Source organism: Lipomyces arxii, assembly GCF_038497795.1.
Source record: "Lipomyces arxii strain Phaff 12-163 unplaced genomic scaffold V1512scaffold_7, whole genome shotgun sequence".
Lineage (NCBI taxonomy): Eukaryota > Fungi > Ascomycota > Lipomycetes > Lipomycetales > Lipomycetaceae > Lipomyces > Lipomyces arxii.
The window spans coordinates 25,910-40,728 of record NW_027117706.1 but is presented as its reverse complement, the minus strand read 5'-3'; the positions used below and the strand labels follow the sequence as shown (position 1 = coordinate 40,728).

At 47.3% G+C, this 14,819-nt stretch overlaps 11 protein-coding genes across 11 annotated transcripts; 4 read left to right on the top strand and 7 right to left on the bottom strand.

Moving 5' to 3' along the window:
- Positions 1 to 13: 13 nt before the first annotated feature.
- V1512DRAFT_224765 (kinetochore protein CHL4 like-domain-containing protein) lies at positions 14 to 1,714 on the top strand. The gene is made up of 5 exons (XM_066913795.1): positions 14 to 326; positions 373 to 438; positions 490 to 560; positions 611 to 760; positions 804 to 1,714. Exons 1-5 carry the CDS (start codon positions 32 to 34, stop codon positions 1,254 to 1,256), a joined length of 1,035 nt encoding a protein of 344 aa, XP_066771519.1. The 5' UTR covers positions 14 to 31; the 3' UTR covers positions 1,257 to 1,714.
- Positions 1,265 to 1,732, bottom strand: V1512DRAFT_192213 (uncharacterized protein; the record flags this gene model as incomplete). The annotated part of the gene is made up of 2 exons (XM_066913143.1): positions 1,265 to 1,637; positions 1,701 to 1,732. Coding segments are annotated over 2 exons (405 nt in total), but the record flags the coding sequence as incomplete, so codon positions are not given.
- V1512DRAFT_262367 (tRNA synthetases class I (M)-domain-containing protein) lies at positions 1,715 to 4,077 on the top strand. Its single transcript, XM_066916258.1, has 4 exons — positions 1,715 to 1,884; positions 1,933 to 2,006; positions 2,062 to 2,178; positions 2,238 to 4,077. The coding sequence occupies exons 1-4, from the start codon at positions 1,870 to 1,872 to the stop codon at positions 3,907 to 3,909; spliced, it is 1,878 nt and encodes a 625-aa protein (XP_066771517.1). The 5' UTR covers positions 1,715 to 1,869; the 3' UTR covers positions 3,910 to 4,077.
- Positions 4,078 to 4,101: 24 nt separating this feature from the next.
- On the bottom strand, positions 4,102 to 4,800 carry V1512DRAFT_198465 (RGS domain-containing protein; the record flags this gene model as incomplete). The annotated part of the gene is made up of 1 exon (XM_066913171.1): positions 4,102 to 4,800. A coding segment is annotated over one exon (699 nt), but the record flags the coding sequence as incomplete, so codon positions are not given.
- A 464-nt stretch (positions 4,801 to 5,264) lies between these two features.
- V1512DRAFT_247546 (vitamin B6 photo-protection and homoeostasis-domain-containing protein) lies at positions 5,265 to 6,773 on the bottom strand (the record flags this gene model as incomplete). The annotated part of the gene is made up of 3 exons (XM_066914492.1): positions 5,265 to 5,999; positions 6,041 to 6,093; positions 6,143 to 6,773. 3 exons carry the CDS (start codon positions 6,771 to 6,773, stop codon positions 5,265 to 5,267), a joined length of 1,419 nt encoding a protein of 472 aa, XP_066771515.1.
- A 158-nt stretch (positions 6,774 to 6,931) lies between these two features.
- On the bottom strand, positions 6,932 to 8,006 carry V1512DRAFT_262363 (uncharacterized protein). Its single transcript, XM_066916257.1, has one exon. The coding sequence runs from the start codon at positions 7,897 to 7,899 to the stop codon at positions 6,958 to 6,960; it is 942 nt and encodes a 313-aa protein (XP_066771514.1). The 5' UTR covers positions 7,900 to 8,006; the 3' UTR covers positions 6,932 to 6,957.
- A 1,370-nt stretch (positions 8,007 to 9,376) lies between these two features.
- Positions 9,377 to 10,236, top strand: V1512DRAFT_262361 (uncharacterized protein). Its single transcript, XM_066916256.1, has one exon. It carries the CDS (start codon positions 9,470 to 9,472, stop codon positions 10,196 to 10,198), a length of 729 nt encoding a protein of 242 aa, XP_066771513.1. The 5' UTR covers positions 9,377 to 9,469; the 3' UTR covers positions 10,199 to 10,236.
- Positions 10,237 to 10,511: 275 nt separating this feature from the next.
- Positions 10,512 to 10,994, top strand: V1512DRAFT_238158 (camp-regulated phosphoprotein/endosulfine conserved region-domain-containing protein). Its single transcript, XM_066914168.1, has 2 exons — positions 10,512 to 10,632; positions 10,686 to 10,994. Exons 1-2 carry the CDS (start codon positions 10,522 to 10,524, stop codon positions 10,854 to 10,856), a joined length of 282 nt encoding a protein of 93 aa, XP_066771512.1. The 5' UTR covers positions 10,512 to 10,521; the 3' UTR covers positions 10,857 to 10,994.
- On the bottom strand, positions 10,524 to 12,632 carry V1512DRAFT_262359 (phosphatase 2C-like domain-containing protein). The gene is made up of 2 exons (XM_066916255.1): positions 12,144 to 12,632; positions 10,524 to 12,091 (listed from the first exon to the last, which is right to left on the bottom strand). Exons 1-2 carry the CDS (start codon positions 12,584 to 12,586, stop codon positions 10,936 to 10,938), a joined length of 1,599 nt encoding a protein of 532 aa, XP_066771511.1. The 5' UTR covers positions 12,587 to 12,632; the 3' UTR covers positions 10,524 to 10,935.
- V1512DRAFT_262357 (HotDog domain-containing protein) lies at positions 12,633 to 14,116 on the bottom strand. Its single transcript, XM_066916254.1, has one exon. The coding sequence runs from the start codon at positions 13,995 to 13,997 to the stop codon at positions 12,714 to 12,716; it is 1,284 nt and encodes a 427-aa protein (XP_066771510.1). The 5' UTR covers positions 13,998 to 14,116; the 3' UTR covers positions 12,633 to 12,713.
- A 35-nt stretch (positions 14,117 to 14,151) lies between these two features.
- On the bottom strand, positions 14,152 to 14,819 carry V1512DRAFT_275904 (mRNA splicing factor). The gene is made up of 2 exons (XM_066917849.1): positions 14,685 to 14,819; positions 14,152 to 14,626 (listed from the first exon to the last, which is right to left on the bottom strand). The coding sequence occupies exons 1-2, from the start codon at positions 14,786 to 14,788 to the stop codon at positions 14,359 to 14,361; spliced, it is 372 nt and encodes a 123-aa protein (XP_066771509.1). The 5' UTR covers positions 14,789 to 14,819; the 3' UTR covers positions 14,152 to 14,358.

The following is a 14,819-nucleotide window of genomic DNA, read 5'->3' as shown; positions in this document are numbered from 1 at the left end:
AACCCGACTAAACATTCACCAAGAAACAACAATGGACGACGCGAATGCAGCCCCGGCAAGTGCGACTATAATATTAAAGCGAATATCACGGGATGGGTTGATTAGTCTTGCGCTCGGCTGGCTTGAGAATGTGCCTCTTTGCCGTCCACATAATGTTGACGCTACGACGCCCGAGGAAGCAGCTCAGCATGTTCTTGATTTGCGGGACAAGTATGCTAGGTACGAAGGAACGAACGCGTCGAGAAGAGACGTGTGGGAGCAGATTGTTTATGTGGACTGGAAAAACGGTTTAAATGTTAGACAAGCAGCTGATATCGACTTTCAACGTGAGTGTTGTTTGAATACGGATGGAAATATGGCTCAAGATAGTAGATGTATTTGAGAAGCCGGGATGGTTGAGATGGAGTGCAAGCAAAGTCACGATTTCAGGTCATGAACGTGCGTTCTGTGTGTTTGTTGTTCTAAATCCTGTCTGACGAGAGTGTGTAGGTATCGTGAACTTCCATGCTCCTGTGTTTATGAAGAAACTAAGAAGAATGATGTCTACGTTAGCTGAATGTGTATGTATTTGATATGAGAGGATGAGAGGAGGCAATTGGCTGATTGGTAGTATGTACATATCACACAGCATGATTCTCTTCCTTTAATGCTAGTTCGGATCCAGTTCACGCAAAAGACGTACTTTGTTGCGTTTCCTACTAGTCCGGTGTACGTCTTTCATACGGCATTTACTGTGCCATACACCAAGTTACTACGAGAGGTACGTATCAATTGAAGTCGACTATGACCAGACTAATAAATAGTGTATTGAATTATCACTATCTTCTCCAGGGTATAATGCTACCCTCGAACATACTTCGCTAACCACCAAATCACTTGAGTCATTAGTTGAGTTGAGAATCAAGCCCCGAAACTCAACTGCATTAGGAGGATGGAGTGTATATGCCAATGACGAGGTTGACGTGTCTCCACTTGCTAGTGTCGAGGCAGTAGTGTATGACCGTACACAGGAGAGAGAGAGCAAGAGGACACGATTTGATAGCAGTGTGCTTGAACGTGTTGAGTTCAAAGTGATCGAGAAGGAGATCAGTGTGAGGATCTTATTTGAAGGGACGAGTGTGTTTGAAGGTCTTGGACGACTGGCAGAGCTAGACAAGATTGACGAGACGAGAATGCCTGGATGGGTCAGTGGAGAACTTGGAGTATCACACGGAGTGATCATCGATGGGCATCAACGGAGGTCAGAAATGACATGAGGATGACGATTGACCACGTCTTCAACGGTCTCATCTTGTTGATCAAGTACTTTGACAGCATCGTCTTCGAGATCAACAGTGACAGGATCTTTCATCAATCTCTGGACTACCTTGACTCTATTCCTAACAGTTTTTATTGTCTTTGAGAATTCATCTACTGCATGTTCAGTGTTCGATACGTCAACTGCAGCGATCATTTCAGTCAAGACTTGAAGTTGACGAGATTGTTTTGACTGTTTATTCCAGATTTCACATCTTCCTTGAACGATTCCGAGAGTTAAGAATCGTTGGAATCCGGTCTCAAGACCAAACTGTTTTCCTTCTGAAGTTCCAGCTTTTTCACCGTCTTTTATTCCATTGTTATAACCTTCATTATAGAACCTATTCTATTAGTTAATAGTCTAATATTGTATATATATATGTATATATATATATAATACATACGATTCTTCAAGTGACAATACGTCATCAAACAAGTCCATTGTTCATGAGTGATGTCGACGTAATTTAAACAAAATGGGAAAGAGCCGCTCGAGGAATATCAATTCTTTCTCACTCTCACTCTTTAACACATTTCGACTCACTCACGATCTGCTACTTGAATAGATTAGTAATGGCGTCTATAATTGTATGTTTATTATATAATTAAACACTAAACACATTCTTATTCTCATAGGAAACAGTCACAAATGCATTCAAAAAGGTCACAATCAATGAAGGAATCGAGTATAGAGAACCTTCAACTGAAATGTTCGTATCATACATAAATCATTCTGATCAGAACGGGACTTGACTAACAAATAAGTTTACCTAAACAAGATCAAGAGAATATATTAATTACTTCAGCATTACCTTATGTGAATAACGTTCCTCATCTTGGTAATATCATCGGTTCTGTTCTATCTGCTGATGTCTTCTCGAGGTTAGTTAGGTCTTCTATACTCATGCTCATAAAAGATCAAAGGGTTAATGAGTATTTAGATATTCGAAAATTAGAGGAAGAAATACGTTGTTTATATGTGGAACTGATGAGTATGGCACCGCAACAGAAACAAAAGCCCTTGAAGAAGGTGTCAGTCCTCAAGAGCTTTGTGACAAGTATCATGCAATTCATAAACAAGTTTACGATTGGTTTAACATCAGGTTCGATCATTTCGGTCGTACTACTACGCCAAAACAGACTGAAATCGCTCAAGATATCTTTCTTGAACTAAACAAGAATGGGTTCCTAGAAGAACAGTCCATGACCCAATTGTATTGCGAGAAGCATAATGGGTTCCTAGCTGACAGATTTGTTGAAGGCACTTGTCCCCGATGCGCGTATGAAGACGCACGAGGTGATCAGTGTGATAAGTGTGGTAACTTGCTCAACCCATTCGAACTCATCAATCCGCGCTGTAAGATTGACGGCGAGTCCCCTGTGCCAAAGGACTCAACTCATATATTTCTTTCCCTTGACAAGTTACAGCCCGAACTCGAGGCTTGGATAGCAAAGTCGTACGAGAATGGGCATTGGAGTCGAAATGGAAAGATGATTACAGACTCATGGCTGAAAGAAGGTCTTCGCCCACGATGCATTACCAGAGATTTGAGATGGGGTACGCCTGTCCCACTTGAGTCGTTTAAGGACAAGGTGCTGTACGTCTGGTTCGATGCATGTATCGGCTACGTTAGCATCACGGCAAACTACACCGACAAGTGGAAACAATGGTGGAAAGACCCCGAACACGTCAAACTGTACCAGTTCATGGGCAAGGACAATGTTCCGTTCCACACCGTAGTCTTCCCTTCGTCTGAAATTGGGACCCGACAGCCATGGACAATGCTACACCATATCTCAACTACAGAGTACCTTCAATACGAAGGCGGCAAGTTTTCAAAGTCACGCAACGTCGGTGTGTTTGGCAATAATGCAAAAGATACTGGCGTCCCACCCGACGTATGGAGATACTACCTTCTCATGTCTCGTCCAGAGACGGCAGACACCGTGTTTTCGTGGAGGGATTTCGTGTTTAGAAATAACTCGGAGCTGCTTGCCAATTTGGGCAACTTTGTCAACCGGATCGTCAAGTTTGTCAACGCCAAATACGACCGTGTGATTCCCGAATATGACCCGACCGTGCTTGCGTACGCCGAGTTCAAATCGTCCGTCGACTCCTTACTCAAACAATACAACGACGCCTTGACCAACGTACATCTCCGATCCGGGCTCGAGCTCGCAATGGCCATCTCTGCCCGCGGCAACTTGTTTCTACAAGAAAACAACATGAATAACGCACTCCTGGCGGACGCACCCGACAAGGCCAACGCAGTCGTCGGTGTAGGGTTGAATTTGGTGTACTTGCTCTCTGCAGTCGTATTCCCGTACTTACCCGACACGGCGGCCGGCATTGCATCGCAATTGAACGCGCCAATGAGGAAGATCCCGGAAGAGTTTGCGCTGGACTTGTTGGCTGGCCATGAGATTGGAACCGCAAAATACTTGTTTACTAGAATCGATGAGAAGAATGAGGAAAAGTGGAGGTCCCAGTTTGGTGAGAAGTCGGCGTCTGATGCCGAGGCTGAGGCAAAGAAGTTGAAGAAGCTGGCTGATAAACAGCGAAAGAAGGATAAAAAAGCTGCTGCCGCTGCTGCCTCTACGAAAGAAGCATAGTCAAACAGTCATGAATTACATCTAATTATCATTCTGTCCCCAGCCATTGACCTATCCTTACCTATTTAACTGTAAACTGTATAGCAAGTAGCAAAGAACTACCAAAGAGCATAATAAATTCCTAAATTACACATATAATACACCCAACCAAATGCACCGTATCCCTAAAAATCATATCATATGCTATTCCCCCCCACTCAACCATTTAAATCTCTTACTCATCCGGCGCCATCCACGTGTCATCTGTGGTCTTGCCTGCTGAACTTTCGGGACCTGTACCGGTTCTGACTTTGCCACCGGCTCGTCTGGCGTGACTGGAGGCGTCGGTAACGTCACAGGCACCGTCACCGGCGGTATTGTCTCGTCAGTATCATACTCTTCAACCGGAGACGGAAAGTAGTCTGGCCGCGGCTGGTCTGGAGCAACAGAATATGATTGGTCTGCCGCAGCAGAGTATGGCCGGGAGAGCGACGAGACTGGTTTGGCCTGTGCTAAAAACTGTAGAAACACACACTCGTTCAACATGTCCTTCACGGCGCATAACGCCCTGGTGAAACAATCTGGACCTGGCGGCAACCCTGTATTTGTTTGCGCCATGAGCTCAACCCTGAGGTGTTCGGGCAAGTTCAATTCACGGGCCGAGTCATGTCTGACGTACGAGTCTAGTATCCGGTGCCACAGTAGCATCAAGTGATCGTACGCTCTGTGATTCGCATGGATCACAGTCGAGTACGACGACGTCAGCGCGGCATTGTACACCTCAATGTACCGCTTGACGTCCATCGCAAACTCAAGTGTCTCCAAACAATGATTCTGTGCAAGATACGCCATGAACTCGGTCAACAAGTACGGCGATTCACTCACATCAGCCAACACGTCATCCAGCGTCGGTTGTGCTCTTTCCTCCTCTGTTCTTGCCACTGCCAACTCAGGCCCAGGAAGCGACTTTGGCTCGCTGAAATCTGTCATCAGCTCTGAATCCGTAGGCGAAGTCGACATCGAGCAAGTCGATGATGATTGCGATGACACATAACCTCTCTTAACTCCTCCTGTCCCCGCTTCTCCCTCATGATCGTCTTCTGATTCTTTCAGCCCACCAAATCCACGTAGAACCGACAATTTCCGATTCGAACTGCGGAATCGCGTCATGCTCTCTCAGTCTACTCTGTGCACGTTCTCCTTACAGACTGTTTCAACACGAACTGGGCGAAGATCACACTCAAAACGTTAACGGCGGAGAGAAAATCCCGGAAAAATCTGGGTCCGGAATACTACTGAGCACGCTAAACCCAAATAGGAATAAACGCAAAATTGAAATTCCGTAAAACTCTATTTTGTCGCCGGTTGTCACGTGACTAAGTGTTCACAACCCTGACCCTGGGCACGCTGCCGCTGACAATCATGGTCCTGCCGGGAGAGATGTGCCAGCCCTTGGATGTTAGGGCGGTTGTCGCGTTGCCTGATTCAAAGAGCGCAGTGACGAGTGCGAGTGTGTGCAAGATTGTGTCGTGCGCAGTGGACTGTGTGGTAGATCGTAGAGACCTGGCGATTATGAGTGCATGGACCCAGGCCCTGATGTCGCGAGAATCGTCAGTGTAGTCCAGGAGTGCAATGTTGACAGTCACATGTTGATGTTTCTGGCCACGGACACGAGTCGTGGTGTACCAGAGCACGTATCCCGTGTCGGTGAAGATTGATAGTAAGTCATGGACCGACATTGTAGACGGGAGCCAGCGTGCAACCATTGCGAACGATCCAAATGTCGCTGTACCCATGACCGGGCCAGTGGCACCCCACTGTAGTGCGCCGTCTTGTTGGAGAACGTGCTCCCGAGTCGCGACCTGGTGCGTGCTTAGAATTGCGAGAACAGGGACAGACGGTTTGTGTAGAAAGTCAGAGTGGAGCAAGGCAGGAGACATGTGGTCCATGACGTGTGCAAACACGATGCTTGTTCGTTGCCGGTTCAGCGTGTCCATCACGACTGACCGGACCGCGAGGTAGTTTGTCCACAGATGCACGACTATGAGAAACGTCAGCGCTGTCCAGACTTGAGTTGTGGATTCAAGGTACGGGATGATGAGTGTTCCTGCCTGTTGAATTAGCGAGTCCTATTTAATACGAAATCACGTACAAGCATTCCAAGTAACGAAATGACTGTTTCTTGCGACGCATCTTTGGCAGATACTAAATAACAACTCGTTAGCCTGTTCACACAAGCACTGGCAATATGTACCGTCAGAGATGCTTCCTTTCTGTGCATCCGTAAAATGCATCGTCAGCGCAGCCCTGGACCCGTTCGCCATGACACCGCAAATAGCCTTCAGCACGCCGGAGCAGCACAGAAACAGAATCATGACCGATTTGCGGTCGGCAAAGTACGGCGACAAACAGTCGCACACGATCCCGGCGTTGTTCACCAGATCCGCGCCAAACCTGTACTTCTTGCACTCGAGTTCCAGTACGGACCCAAACTTCCACGCAAACAAAATCGTGCCAAGTCTGCCTAATGTCGCTTGCACGACCGTGATGAACATGGCCGACGTTCCTGTCGCGGCCGCGTCGCCGACTCCGACCGCTGTTAGTACGGCCCGACTGCCAATCAGACTCGAGATTGAGCTTGAAAATGCCTGGACAGAGTCGTAGATTTGATAGTCAATGTAGTCTCGAGTCACACTGTCGGGGTATCCTGTTGGTAAGAACACGGTGACTAAGAATTGAATCAAGTGAATGACCCGACTGCCTGATTGTGATCGACGACCATCACGAGAATGTTCGTTGTGAGTTACGGTGACAATTGAATCATGAGAGTCATAAAATGCTTTTGAGAAGTTTCCATTCGCGTCTCTTTCTTCTAAATATGCCATTGTTGTAGACAATATTGTAGACAATATTGTAGACAATATTGTAGACAGCGTTGCAGACAATGTCGTGCGGCTATTCAAGCGTATCATGCGTACTATGCCATACTGTACAACCCATATGCGATACTATACGTACTATACTATACGTACCATACATACTATACGACTATAACACTATCCAATTTATTCAGACAACTGCGTTACATTTAACCAAAATAGCATTCTCAAAAGCCTTCGCTCTTATCCTTAACGCTTCAATCGCCTGATTCACACTTTCCAACGAGCCTTTATGCTTATCGTTCTGATGCAATGGCAAGTACTTCGTGGCATAGTAAATTGCCAGAGTGACTACTTCAAACTCATCCAGTTCGGTCGTGTCAAATGCTCCTTCCTCAGACGGCTGGGTCTGCAAATGTTGATGTATCAGCTCAATTGCGCTGACTAAAGGCAGAAATCCCGGATTCCGACTACTAAACGAGACTGCGTTTGCTATCGTGACTGGCTGCGGTCTGTATAGTGAGCGCAATGCCTTTGCCCGTCGTTCAAACGTGGCCAGCGCGCTTCCTGATGGAACAGGAGCATTCATTACATCCCACTCGATCGCAGGTACAATTAAAAACCCCAGTCTCCAGGCGTAATACTGTTGCTGTTGGATCTCAGTCATATGGGCCCACGCTGTCTGTTCGACCTTATCGAATCTCTGTGATTTATACTTGATTTCTTTCGACAGAAACTTATGCTCATCTAGCAAGCTGTGCATCTTGACCAGTTTCATACCAAATTTCATAAAACTGTCGGTCGCAAGTGGCATCTGAAGTGCCCATTCATCTTCAGGTCGTTCCGTGGACTGATTCTCTTCAACCAATGTCTGTTTAAACTGGTTCCGTGCATGTGAAAAACTCTTTTCTTTAAAATGCAGTACCCGACTATCCCAGTCAGGCTCGGTCTTGACTTCGGTCTTGACCTCGATCTTGACTCTTTGCTTATCGTTCTGCACCAACTCGTTTGCATTTGCTCGTTTACGCCATGACTGGTTACTCGTACTCTTCTGATTAATATCAAATTCTGGAATCGGAGGCTGAAATGACTTGACTCCCCAGCCTGAGACTCCAGAAGCGACGTAGCTCATACTTTTGTGGCGAGAACTGTGAAGAGTGTTGATGATTTGCTGATTTGATGATTGGGAGATATGGAAGTCAAATCAACACTTTCAAGGGTTTAGTATCTTAAGACCCTTACCCACTCACTATCACTACTTAACAACCCGTCGAAATGTCCTCTCAAACAAACAAATTTCAGAATTACAAAAAGAGGACACTAGCGTTAGAACCATTGCTATAAATTGAACGTATATAAGTTATGCCGTAGCTAGCGAAACACAGTTGCTTGTGATTAGCCCTCACTTTATGTGTTAGGCTTCAGGGGTAAATGCGGACGACGTACGCTAAACTTACGACGTACTCTCTGAAGACAGTCTAACAGATATACAGTTGTATTCTAATATGAATATAGAACCATTAGGTATCTTTCTCAATTACAAGCAGTCTTAGACTGACGTTTTCTTATAAATCTGTGTAAGTGTCTAGCACTCTACATCCGTCTTGAACATTGTCTCCAAACTTCACTATGATTGAAACTACCAAGTTTCCAGCTATCAACTAGAAATCTCACTGCTTCAGTCCAGACTCAGTGTCTAGTAAATTATTGAATGTGTCATGAATTTGCATGTTTCTGCGTGAAAATCTTGTCAAAGAGCATTTGCAGCAGCTTATACACGGCCACGCTAAGTTTTTGCCAATGTAATGGAATTTCTAGACTGTCTCATGATACAGCAGGGTGAGTCTCAAGGACGTGTTATGCAGATGCTATTAATGTCGCTAAACAAACAAGTTTTATGATTAAATAAAGTATGTGACGTCTACAGCCATTACTAAATTGTAATTTGGTATATACTCAACTCGCAATTACATTATGACAATGCCAGAATCGAGTCAAATATATACTGATTTACACTAGCGCTCGCGGTATCAGTGAGTGTGTAAACTGATAATGAAGAGAATCGGCATTCAGTCGTCGATGGACCACTTCATAAACTCTTGATCAAGGCGTGCTCGGGGCAATAGCTTGCTAAGCAACAGGCCGAACACAAGACAACCCCTTGTCTACCGCAAACAGCTTGCGTAGTCTGGTACTGGGTCTTATTACACGATGGCTGTGTCACGAAGTTGCTCTTAAAACTTGAATAACAAACAGCCTGGCGTAGTAACGCGCAGTAACGCGTAGTAACGCGGCTGTCGTATTTGACGCGTCTTAGTTTACAGCTCTCATCAAAAAGCGAAGGGGTTTGTACTTAGCCACTGCAAAGCCGTCAGCAGCCGTACGCATAGAAACAACATATGACGTCAGGAATAGTGAATGTCACAGTTCAATTACATCATTTGCTGCTTAATTATATCACGTGACCCGAGCACGCCATTTTCATGAAGTTTTGCGCTATGTGCATTTTAGCGTTATGGCATAAACGGTGTATTATGTGGAGCTTGTGTCTGACTTGATGATTAATACAAAAGCATAATGTATGCGGCAGATAGGGCATAAATGCAACATGTGCACGCGAAGATGTAGTGCTTGTGCTCTCGCGTCCGAGAAAAGAGAAAAATCATCATTCACCGAATTCCAGTTGCTCGAGCGGTTTGAGAATGTCGTACACACATCATCGGGGGATCAACGTGTCTGAATACATTGCGAACTTGAACGCGATTGAGGAGCCCGAGCTGAGTTCGGTTGAGTTTGCGCAGAGTCCGCAGCAATTGAGTCGCAAGCGGCAGCAAGAAGACTTGAACTTGTTTGCAAACACTCAGTTTTTTGATTTCGACATGGGTAGAAGCACTGATGCAGGTGTAGCGAGTACGGACGAGTTGCCAGTTGATGACGATCGACGAAGGAATGCTAGACAGGGAGCACAGCAGTTTGCACAGGGCGGCGGCGCATCACCATCACCAGCACAGGTGCAAGGGTACATGCCTCAGTATATCGATTTAATGTCTTCTCCACATGTGTACCCGATGCCGGCGATGTATGACGCTATGAACTCTAGTCTAAAGCGGCCCAGTTCGACAGTTGAAGGGCTGACACCTGAGGATTCATCTAAGTACGCTGCAGATGAAGACAAGCGACGACGGAACACGGCTGCGTCTGCACGATTTAGAATTAAGAAGAAGCAAAGAGAGCAAGAGATGGAACGAACAGCGAAGGATTTAAGGGACAAGGTCGGGCAATTGGAGAACAGGATTGTTCAGCTTGAGATGGAGAACAAATGGTTAAAGAATCTTGTGGTTGAGAAGAATGAAGCGAAGAGCGTTTCAGAGATTTTAAACAGACCAGGACAAGATGTAATTGTACAGGCAAAAGAAGGGAATGACCGGTGATTTTGTAAAAGTTAGTAATACCATGTTTTGTTCATAGTTGTCTATCGTGTAGTGTGTAGTGTGTAGTGTGTCAGTCTGTCAGTCTGTCACAGTGTAGAGTATAGTGAGCATAGTACAGTGAGCATAGTATAGTAAGCATAGTATAATGAGCATAGTACAGTAAACATAGTATAATGAGCTAGTATGTATGGCATATATATTATGTACAGTAAATGTAAAACAAGGGTATAGTGTCAACATAGTATACAAGGGTATGGTACTACAAAAATAGATAAGGGTTTGGTGTATATATCACCGTCCTCACACTAACCATCTTCATCACAATGTCTGATCAACAGGAACACCCTCAAAATTTGACTCCAGATGAAGAGCGAATACTGAAAATGTACGGCAAATTGCCGTCTAGAAATGATATTATTCAAAAGAAACTAAAGGTGACTCGATGTGCTGAACAGTATAAAGAGATCATCATGCTAATTCGATACAGGATCGTAAATACTTTGATTCAGGCGACTACGCTCTTTCAAAAGCAGGTAAAGCTTCTTCGGCTGGTGTTACGAATATCGGATCTCAGCACCCAGTGCCAGAAAACATCCCTCATTCGAGTGCGAGTGGAAGCCCGGTGAAGGAGAGTAATTTGTTACATGAATCTGAATAGGTCTATGATCTTAAGTGTCTATGACTGATCTCAAGCGTCTATGGCGTATGGCGATGAATAAGAATAGCAATAGCAATGTTTAATTACCACCTCTCGTAGCTTCACGAACTTGATGGATCTTACCACTCCCATCCGTACTATCATTAAAAAACACAACAACTGCAGTCATGTCATCACGATACCGTCTCGATATCGGCGCTGGTAAACTCACCAACATCGCGGTTTGATCTTTATCCGCCCCTCCAAGCGCGTTTCGCACAATATGCGTCGCCACATTCTGGTCCTCGATCGTGAACAGGCCTCTGAAATGCTTCTGCATCCCGAGCGCGTTACGCAGCGTCTTGCTTGCGTCCGGCTTGTCCTCCAGCCTCGCATTCAGCTCAGCAGTGTCCGACACAACCTTCACATCCGCCAAATCAGACACAGGTCCAAATAACCCACCGGTCCTGACTTTGGTCGCAACGCCTTCCGGCGGCTTCCCAGTCTCGAGCTCGGCTTTACGTACCCATTCGACCACCAGCTGCGTGACCTCGCGCGGACTCAACACGTCCCACACACCATCGGTCGCAAGAACTAAAAAATCGCCTGGCTCGACCTTGGCAGAGACGACGTCTGGCCGCGCGGTGACGTACGGCGGCGTACGCGACTGGGCCGGCGCGCGTCTGCCGAAAAACAGACTGGCAGCGTTGTCAATCAACGGCGGAGGTAGCTTATACCGTGCGTCCCCGAACGCCCGTGTGGGCTCGAGTCCGCCCAGCACCCTGCCGTTCTGTATAACTGTGTCTTTTTCTTTTGGATGCTCTTCTTGCAACCGCTTGACCTCATTCACGTTACGCCCGCACTGATCGTAACTTAACGGCGTAGCAGTCCATGTCCCGCTCGGGTCTTTGTGTCCAAGCACGGCTCTTGAGTCGCCTGTGCATGCGACTTTGACGATTCTGGTCGCCGGATCGTAGAATGACAGCAATGCACATGAACCAGACAGCGCCGGCATCAACAACTCTGCCGATGCCGCTTTGTAAGGGTTCTCGACTAAATAATGGACTGGTTTCCTTACGATATCGTTGTCGAGCTTGAGAAACGCGTGCTCGATCGCATGATCCAGTAGTCTTCCGTTTGTTACTGACGCGATCCCGAACTCCTTCGAGCTCGCGTCCGGTTTGATTGTCTCCATCAGTTCAGCTGCAACGTATGGCACCAGCAGTTCTCTTAGCTTTGCGCTCGTATTCCATCCTCTGCCCTCGTTAACCCTGATCCTCCACCACACGCTCGCAAGAACCGACTTACCCATGCCCATCAAAGACTCCAAAGAAACACCAATCGCTTTGGCCGTCACTAAACTTCACGTTCACAATCTTCGCAGTAAAGTCGTCCTCAATCTGAGCGTTGCTTCCAAACTGCACAATGTCGAACCGGCCAACACCGTTCCCTCGGTCGACCACGTACGCCTCTTCGCCTGCCCTCAGACGAGAGTCCACGTCAGATTGGGTCAATGTCTTTGTTGATTTTGTCGAGAAATGCGATCGTCCAAACTCGACCTGGCCAAACTTGCCTTCCTCGTACCCCGAATCAGCTTGTACTGTCGACGAAGACGCGTAGAGCGCGGTCGCGGCAGTCGCGGTCACGGTCGCAGCTGCGAACGGGGTCGTGACCCGAGTCTTTGATGATAACGACCGAGCCTTGAATGATAGTTGGCGTGATACCACCGGGCGTACTTTGTATCTCAACATGCCTGTTCGTGACGGTCTTGAAGGTCTTGACGATCGTGACTGGAGTAGGGTTATGAAAAAGTCACGATGTATTACTATGTAGACTACGCACGCGACCACGCACGCGACTACGCAATTAAGCGTACACTCACGCAATAACAGACGTCTGAAGAGTGTCCAATCCCTTCAACGCGTCGCCAAAGTTCCTGCTCTCGACCGCGTTACGTTTTCCTTCAATGTACCGCATTCCCTCTTCGTAGCTGACCGGCATGACCGACACGTTCTTGTGCTCGACAAAGTACGTGTACACGAACGAGCCCGAGTCGTCTGAGTTACCGTGCGTGATGTCCCGCACAGTCGAGTCGACTCGGACTTGCACAAACGTGCCTGCTGGTGCTCCGGTCGCGGCTTTCGGCTGGTACTGCGTATACACGACCGCTGCCGTCAGGTAAAGCACTGACCCGACTGGCACCGGCGACCGGAACGTGGTCTGGTCGAGAGAAATAAAGTGCGGTGACGCGTGTGAGAACGCGGCCGCGCAGCAGTACGCCAGCTCGAACGTCTGTCTGAGCAAGTATCCACCAAAGATCATGTACGAGTGCCGATTGCGATACTGCGGTTGCATTAGCATTGTCGAGCGTACGGTCGTGTCGTTCATGAGTACGACTCCAGCAGGAAGCCCGGTCGTAGACTCGTCGTAGGCCTTTTGCTGTAGCCACATTGAGTGGATCATGGCCGCCTCTTTCTCGCTCGGAGGCACCGCCAACAGACCCGATTTCGCGGCCGCTTTCTTCTCGGCGTTGTATTTCTCTGCCCTGTTGAAGATCTGGGTCTCGGTCTCTGTTCTAGGCACGAGCTTGTTGATGGGAAACGACTTGCCGGTGATGGGGTGTCTGGCCACGAATGTGAAGTTCGCAGTCAAGAACACGTCGTTCTCAGGCACCGTATGCGCCCTGATGGTGATCTCCATTGACGACCGGCCAGTCCATGTCACGTTTCCGCACAATTCGACGTCATTAATCACAGTCAGTCGTTTAAGCAAACTAATTCTATCAACCGACGCGGTCACGATGGTCGGGTCCGCAGGCAGGCAGTGGGTGTATGCAATAACGCCGGCCAGAGCGTCCAGGTCCTGAAAAATCTGCCCGATCCTGAGCCGGCCAGTCGAGTTGACGTACGCGTCGAGTAGCCATGGGTCTTGCTTGAACGGCAGACTGATGGTCGTGAACGAGTCTTCCATTGACCTTTCGACGATTGACGGCGGCTTGTCGTGACCGTGCTTGCTGAACGCGGTGATTGATTCCGGGTGGCCCTCATCGCGCGCGTGCATGGCGTCGAGCCAGGTCACGGTCCGGCGCATTGGAGACGCGGGGGACTGGTTTGCTTGAGGCGTGAACAGCCGGCGACAGGATGATGAGAAGAATCGTTTCATTGGGGCTTATGAGCGAAAGAACGAACGAGCGAAGCAAGTAAATGAATAAGCAATTGAGCAGTCAGCGGTCAAGCGGTCAAGCGGTCAAGCGGTCGGGTGAATAGAGAAGAGTAAAGAGCGAGTGGGAGAATGGGAGTAACTACAGAGTACACGATGAAGTGCTAATATACATTTATTTACATTTATTTACATTCATTTACATTTTGTCATATACTAAAGATACTCACCAGATATCATACATTGCATGTTGTACATCGCATCGCATACAGTATACCAGCGTAGAGCGTATTCACTCAGACAGTACTCACACTCGCATACGTTCATACGCACGTATATACACATACGTACACACACATACGCACTACGCTTTCGTGCTCTCTCTCACAATCTTGTTAATCGCCTTCTCAGTCTGCGCTTCCAACTTATCCAAATCATCTGCAATTTCCCTCTTCAAATCCCAATTCTCTCCTCTCTCCTGTTCCTCGTCGTCCTTATCATCCTCATCACTGTCTTCACGATATTCAATCCTCTTCGCTTCGTCTTCAACAGTCACAACGTTCACATTAGGTGGTTCAAAGAATCCCTGCACCGGTTGCCTACTCTCTGCATCATAATTCCGTCTCGTCACACTGGGTTTCCCAATTAGAACAAACGCACTCTCACGCGCGTACGCACTAGATAACTTACATTGATTCTCTTTGCTCAGACTCATCATCCCGTTTCCGCTTCAAATCGCGTAACTGAGCCAATCGCTCTTTGCGTGACTGAGTCTGCGTGTTTAAACTCGACATTTGTTCGTTTCTTGTATTCGTTTCTCGCGCC